The 7632-nt window shown below is 35.8% G+C and overlaps 1 protein-coding gene across 1 annotated transcript; it reads left to right on the top strand.

The window, feature by feature from the left end:
• The first annotated feature begins 6235 nt into the window (after window positions 1-6235).
• Window positions 6236-7027, top strand: LOC139425258 (zinc finger MYM-type protein 6-like). The gene is made up of 3 exons (XM_071179213.1): window positions 6236-6385; window positions 6495-6626; window positions 6689-7027. The coding sequence occupies exons 1-3, from the start codon at window positions 6236-6238 to the stop codon at window positions 7025-7027; spliced, it is 621 nt and encodes a 206-aa protein (XP_071035314.1).
• Window positions 7028-7632: the final 605 nt, after the last annotated feature.

Consider the following 7632-nt stretch of genomic DNA (forward strand, 5'->3'; position numbering starts at 1 on the left):
TTTTTGTTTCAGCATGTGTATTTTAAAGCTTTAGGTAAGTGATTTTTTTTTATAAATAAATCTTTTTTTTGAATCGAACCTTTCGGCAAAATTAGGTTAATTTATTATGTTTTTTTTCTTCTTTTGTGTACTAATGTTAATATTTTTAAAACTATACGATCTTTATGTTTTTTTTTTGTTGTTTCGGCCTAAACTCTAACTAATTGTACCAAAATTTTTACTCACGGTACAATTCGCAGGAGGCTCACACCGACCACAGTGCTGACGTAAAATATCTTTAGAGGTAGACGGATCATGGGCTGGGGGGCCTTGCCGTCAGGCTAACCGTGGGAGGTTTTCGCGGTTTTCCTCTCCTTGTAACGCAAGTGCGGATTAGTTCCATCAAAAAGTCCTCCACGAAGGCATATTTCTCCTAATATTTGATCCAGGAGTCCCCTTGTCTTCTGGGAAGGGTTTCAAGGCTACGGAGTTGAACATTCGAAGTCGTAAACCGAAAATTGGGTCGGCTGTTCCACGAGGGTTATAAATCGGCCACCATTGAGATTCGAACCTGGTTCAATACATTAAGAGAAGGATGCGTTGTCATTGTTAAAAATTGGTGTAGGAATCGAGCAGTTGCGACTTGAAGCACACTCAACTTCAGATCGATGTGAACCAGCTTCTTTTGGAAGTAAAGACGATAACATTATTACAACCATATAGTTGGTAACGAAATTGTGGAGCCTCAGCATCCATAACCTCCCTGCTCTCGGGCTGTTGCGAGTATGGTTATGATTAAATACCCTTTAGCCGTCAGAAAATTATATTGTTATCTTTGCCTAGATATAAGAGTAAATAACCGTCTAGGTTGGATATTTCCAAAAATAAAATGAACACAAAACTAATTTTTCTTTTATGAAATACTCATACTTTACCTGCTCTCAAACAATCAAATTAGACAAAATAATTAGAATTTAATTTTACGGCAAAATTTTGTTATTTCTTAAAAAAAAATTAACTAATGGATAATAAAATATTTATTTGAACATGCACACACTTGTATGTTTCAATACACCTAAGTACATATTTTGGAGACCACTACATGTTGTCCATCTTTTCTTAAATGATGCATGTCACCGGTTCCAAACGCTTAATTCTGCAATTTTTTTCACTGTGGATAGCCAGCTGATGGGTCTGTTAGCTCGTTTTCATTATATTTGGATAAATCTGTAAAGCACATAATTGTTCAATAAGAGATGTAGAGCTATGGATAATAAGTATAGTACTTGATTAGAAGTGAATTATAGGGGATCTTTTAATTTGTTGTGATGATTCGAAGTGCGTTAAGGAAGTCTTTAAAATTCAATCTTTGATTCTGGGATTTGCTTATTTAATTTATTTATTTAATTATTTGTTAAAACTATTATGGTAACGCTTATTTTTTAATTGTTTTCGCGCTTATTTGATAGTTTTTATTCGGATTAAGATCTAATGGAGTCCGTCAGTTTTGGTAATTTTTTTGTAAGTTTGGACCAATTTGGTAAGTTTGGACAAAATCCATCTAAATGAAATGTCCTTTATCTTTGTTACTGCGTGAAAATATTTACGGGGTTTAGAAGGACGCTATACCACTTTTTTTTCTTCTTTTCTTTTCTCCAAGCTTTGGACATGTGCCTAGGTCATTATGGACCCTTTACCATATAGCACCAAGATTGGCTACTGGTCCGGCACCATAGCCTAGGAACGAGTCCAGTCAGCAAGAATTTAACGCTATACCACTGGAGAAACATTTCCTCACAAATTCTGTTACACCTCCACAAGTAATTTAAAATATAAAAAAAATCAAAATAAAAAGTAATATTTTTAAAAACCACGTTTTTGTAGTGGAGAATAATAATTAAAAAAAAATTAAAAAACGAAAAACGTGGGGCGCATGAAATACATAACAGTAATGTTATATTAGTGTGCGTATGTGTGCTCTTGAGAATATGTGTATGTATATCTGTAATTGTAATTGCATGTGGATGTGGAATATGTTTGTGTATATGCGTATGTATTTGGATGCATATGTGGTTGTGCATGTGTATGAGTAAGAAAATGTGTATATGTATGCGTATATGTACTGTTATGTATTTCTTTCGCCCCACGTTTTTCGTTTTTCAATATTTTTTTAATTATTATTCTCCACTACAAAAACGTGGTTTTTAAAAATATTACTTTTTATTTTTATTTTAAGTTATAATTTTTTTAATTTTAAATTTTTATTTTATATTTTTTAAAAATTATTGCTTTTTTATTATTATTCTTCACTACAAAAAACGCGATTTTTAAAAAATATATATTTTTATTTAGATTATTTTTCTTAGTCAAGACTACTACAAGACCACTACTAAAATAATAGAACTTTCATTTTAAATTAGGGATACAAAAATCTTTATAGAAAAACAATACCTTTACGACTTTCATTAGTTTTATGCTGATGACAACCAAAACAATCTGGAAATGAATGAGGAAAAACTGGATCCTACCACGTGATTTTTCAGCCAATAAAAATACTCCGACAATAAAAATCTTTTCACCTGACATGTAATACTAATTTGAAATAATGGAATCGACAACAAAAGACAATCTCGAAAAAAAATTTTTTTTTTCAAATTTCAATTTTATTTTAATTTGTATGTCTTTTTTCTCTTCATTTTCATGCATTGTCATCCAATTCTGAACTATGTGCCAAATTTGAAGTTTGTAGCTAGTCGGGAAGTTAGTTTAAAATCGATTACAAAATTCCACCCGGACAGACATACACGAAGGCAAGTTTATATAAACGTGGTAATAAAAAGTGAGATCAGGCAGACCTAAATTAAGCCATGAAGTTTTAAATACTGAAACAAAAAATTCGAAACATCAAAATGATTACAAGAACATGAGAGGATAAATTAGAATTACGCGTCGGAGAAGTTCTTTTCCAGTAATTTGTTTGCATTATGATTTTTTTTACAGCAAATGAAACTTCATGGCTTACTCTAGGATTGCCAGAAGTCACTTCTTTTATACTTTAAATTACTTATTGAGGTGAAAGAGAATTTGCGATGAAAAATTTCTCCCATGGTATAGTGTCCTCTTAAAGCAATGAGTTGTCGTTATGAACGACTGGATTTTGATTCGCAGTGGCGGTTTGAAGCTCATTCGGATTGATGGCTACCAGCTTGTCACATGGGGGAGTAGAGGTGGCTTGGGCGACAATCTGGCCTCGTTGTGACGTTGCGTTGATCATAGAATTGTAGATCTTTTACCTTATCCCTATACATATTCCAGAAATTAATGTTTTTATCATTCTTAAAAATTGATTAAACAACATAATAATATTAATATTTAGATAAGTAGAAAAATATTTGCACGTACCACCACGCTTGAAGAAAATTGCAGTGATTATTATTATTTTATTTATCTATTTTTTTTTAAAAAAAATATGCCTGCAAGTAACGTAGTGTGTGCATCGGATGCTTTGCGCATGCTCACGGTTGAAAATGTAAAAGGAATTCTTTCGAAATACTTTTCTTTTTCAAGATTTTTTTCAAGCACCCAATCGTATTCCAATGATCAGAATTTCATAAACTATCTGACAATCTTAATAATTAAAATTAATAATTACAAGCATGTTGATTAATTAGCTTTAATTATTAATTAAGATGCGGAAATACCCTTTGTAGAATTGTTAATTGGTTATTAAAATTTCAGACATTAAAATATCCTTTCTTTGAGTAAGTATACCTTTTATTCAACGGAATTAAAGTTTTGACCAACAAAATATGCGGGTAGCCTAGTTGGAAAAGATGTTTCAAATACATTTGTCAAAACAATGAAAGGATATTGAGGTTGTAGATTGATCTTGCACCTGGAGAATCGTTTGTATGATTGATACATTATCGACAGAGAAAGTAGGCTGTATGAGATAAAAATGACATTTTTTTGGCAGAAAAAAATGCTTTTATTAAGCGTTAGAGTACAAAAGAAAAAAACACTATTTGTGCATATGAGAAAGAATAAAAATAGAAAAAAGGTGTTTCCTTAAAAGAGAAACGTTTTTAGTTGTGTTTGTTGTTACGTATCTCCAAAGGTCTAACGGCGTCAGACCAGATCCATAAATTCGTTGACTAGTAAGAAGTCGGAAACAAGGAGAGGGGAAGAGTAAATTTCTTACCGTAGAAGTCCCAAGCAGCTTTAAATATAACGTTTTTAGTAAGGGGTATGGTTTACCTGGATGGCCAGCAGCTTTGAACACCTTTGTAGTATCGAGTCAATGAGGTTATTAATAAAGGACTGGAATATTCTGTCCAATTCCTCCAGAAAAACTCTTTCCAGTTCTTGGATAATTTGTGGGGGTGGTAGGCGTCCAGCAATTCGTCTGCCTAGAATGTCCCAAACATATTCGATTGGGTTTATGTCCGGAGAACACGCCTGCGAATCCATTCGTATGATTCCTTCCTCCAAAAGGGCAGGTCGTTGGACTACCGAAGCGGCGGTGCTATCCCCTCTGCAGAGGATCAAAATTGTGATGGCATGTCTTCGGATCATCCTTAAGGATGTTTCCCAGACCGTCGTCAATAGCCCATTGTGCAGCTCTAGTGCGACGTAAATGAACTACAGCAACCTTCCTCCAAAAGGAAGTTAATCCCCAAGTAAGCATGATGTGGCGTACACTTGTTGTCCATTAAAAAGAAGTCATCTCTAATTTCTGCAGCGTAAGGGATTACTATAGGTCCCAGGATCTCACCCCTATATCGGCGATTGGTCAGAGCTCCATTTCGAATGGCATGGAGATCGGTGACCCCATCAATGGAGATGCCAGCATAGATTATCACTCCCCCACTGCAAAATCTTACAATCTCGGGCACGAACGCAGGATTTTTTTCTTGTGCCACTTTCCCTCCAGATGAAAATACGCCTATTATCAGGATGGACGGAAAACAGGACTCGCCAGAGAAAAGAATATCGCGTCATTTATTTTTTCTCCTCCAGTTCACGTGCTCTGTTACCCACTCTCAGAGGGAGCGACGGTGCCATGCCGTTAGTGTGACAAACACTATTGGTTGGCGAGCACACAGACCTACAGCTTGAAGGCGGTTTCGGTCAGCTTGTGACGAAATTGTGGTGCTAATAGCTGAGCGAAGGTGTTGTTGACGCAGAGAGACGTTCTTAAATCGGTATCTCCTAGCCGTTAGCGTTAAATAATGGTCTTCATTGAGTGTTGGACGTTTACGCCCCTGCCCTGATCTTCGGCCTGCATTTCCAGTCTCCAGGAAGCAATCCCAGATACTGGAAATCACACTTTGTGAAACTCCAATGGCTTTTGCTACTTCGGCTTGTGTTTGTGGCCCCTCTCTAATCGGCTAACAATTCTCTAAGCTTCTGATTCGGTTAAATGACCTCGTTGAGACATCGAAACAACGCGCTTACTGAATGTCGATCAATATTTTTCGCTTACTCTTACATTAAGTTGAAAGCCAAAGCAAATTCGCTGCCGCTAAAACGTTGTCTTCGACGTCAAACTCAAAATTTGCCTATTGCGAAGTTTGAAAATAAGAAAAATTTGCACTTGTGACTCTCTTCTTCCATTTTATACGCAAAAAAAGTTACTTATGCTGTTATTTTATACAAGACTTACAATATCATTTAATTATTTTGAGCAGGATAGCGGTCAAAAGTTTGGACCTCTATTGCTTCTTTAGTTTTCTTCGTGTTTCACTATATCAATGGAACTATTTAAACCAGTGGTTCCCAACCTGGGGGCGATCGCCCCAAAAGGGGCGATAGAGCTCCTCATGGGGGCGATAATCCTTAGGGTGGCGATCGGGGGGCGACGAGTATTCAAAAGATAAAAATTGCTAACAATGTTAATGACAAAAGCTATTTGAGATCGAAATTGAAAACATATATGAAGCTTATGGTTCTGATGTAGATAAAGAATTACGATAGTTAAAAATAAAAAATTTCAAGTTCAGGATCGTTTTCGTTATACGTTTTAGTATCGCTGGCGGAAATCTGACCTTCAAGAATTCTCTTTTGTTGAAAGTGATGGTCTTTTATATACCTTCTTCTCCTCAAATGTTCCTCTCTCGTCTCATTCCCATCCCTCCGATTTTAAAAGGCATGTAATAGGAGAAACGGATTGATAGACGAAACATTTATATAACTCTAAACCTCACACAATTGGTAAACTCTTATTTTACCTGCTACTAAAAAAATTGTTGAAATCATGTTGGGTGAGCGATCGAGCAATAAGATAAAACCTCTGAGCAATAATACTGTTTCCAGGCTTATTGATGAGATGGCCGCAGACGTTGAATCAAAACTCATCAAATTTATGAGAGAAGGTAAATTTGCGTTGCAGATTGATGACTCAACTGTGCTATTGTATTAGCTTACGTGAGATTCATATATGAGAGTAAGGAGATTGGATGAACGAGGAAATGTTGTTTACAAGAGCTTTGATCACTGATAAAAAATGTTCGTAGGTTTTTAAATTGGTCAAAGACTATTTTGTGGAAAAAGAAATTCCCCTTGCAAACGTAAGTGCTTGTGTGACAGATGGTGCTCCTGCCATGTCTGGTCGTCATACTGGGCTTCTAGCGCACCATAAAAAAGAAGTACTGTGGTGGTCATCACCATTCATTGTGTCATTCATGGTCAACATTTTTCTGCAAAAAAGTTGAGTGTTGCCCTGCATGACACTTTACAATTCGTCATTTCTGGCATCAATAAAATCAAAGCTGATTCTCTCAATGACCGTTTGTTCCGAGAATTTTGCCGTGAAAATGATGAAGATTTCGAACGCTTGCCCCTACATACAGATGTGAGATGGCTTTCAAAAGGAGACTGTTTGCGTCGTTTTTTCAAATCGTTTGACTCGGTTACTGAGTTTCTCGACACCACTGATCCTGTTTTATGTGAGAGTTTGAAGCAACTCAAGTTAGAAACTGCGTCCCTCACGGATATTTTTGAAAAAATGTACGAAATCAACGTAGAACTTCAAGGAACTAATGAATAAAGGAATAAAATGAACATTATCAAGGCTAAGGGAATCATATCTTCATTCATCGCCAAGTTTGATATCTACAAGTCAAACATTGGTCGCAAAGAGCTAATGCAATTTCCAACTCTTAGAAAGTGTTCAATGGCAGATATCGAGATTCTCGAAAATAAAATCTTAATTTTTACTGCTCACCTTGATCAGTAAAAAACTGATATGGAATCAAGATTTAAAGATATGAAGAAATTAGAAATTCCGGATTGGAGTTTCGATCCTTTCTTTTTTGAAGTTGTGGATAAGCTCACTTCTCTTTGCAGACTAAGTTTTTAGATTTGAAGTATGCTAAAGTCGTCTTTAAAAAATACGGTTACGAGTTAGCTTGGCTAAAGCTTATGAAACTGGCATACAAACTGAGCCGCTCCTCATCTCGTTACCGTCAACATATTTAGTGGAGAGAGGTTTTAGTTCTGTCGTCCAGGTCCTCACAAAGCAAAGAAATAGGTTGGACATTTGCTTCAAAGGAGACCTGCGTTTAAATCTGCCGAACATAAAACCTGACATTCAAGCTTTAGCTGAAATACACCAAGCACAGGGCAGTCATTGAAGTGGTAAAAATGTATTTT

This window comes from Parasteatoda tepidariorum, chromosome 3 (assembly GCF_043381705.1).
Source record: "Parasteatoda tepidariorum isolate YZ-2023 chromosome 3, CAS_Ptep_4.0, whole genome shotgun sequence".
NCBI classification, from domain to species: Eukaryota; Metazoa; Arthropoda; class Arachnida; order Araneae; family Theridiidae; genus Parasteatoda; species Parasteatoda tepidariorum.

Bases quoted from the DNA above. Each gene is read 5' to 3' on its own strand.
- LOC139425258 (XM_071179213.1), top strand. From the start codon at position 6,236: ATGTTGGGTGAGCGATCGAGCAATAAGATAAAACCTCTGAGCAATAAT. The intron at 6,386-6,494 runs GTGCTATTGTAT...AAATGTTCGTAG, and splicing joins TGCAGATTGATGACTCAACT to GTTTTTAAATTGGTCAAAGA. The intron at 6,627-6,688 runs GTACTGTGGTGG...TCTGCAAAAAAG, and splicing joins TAGCGCACCATAAAAAAGAA to TTGAGTGTTGCCCTGCATGA.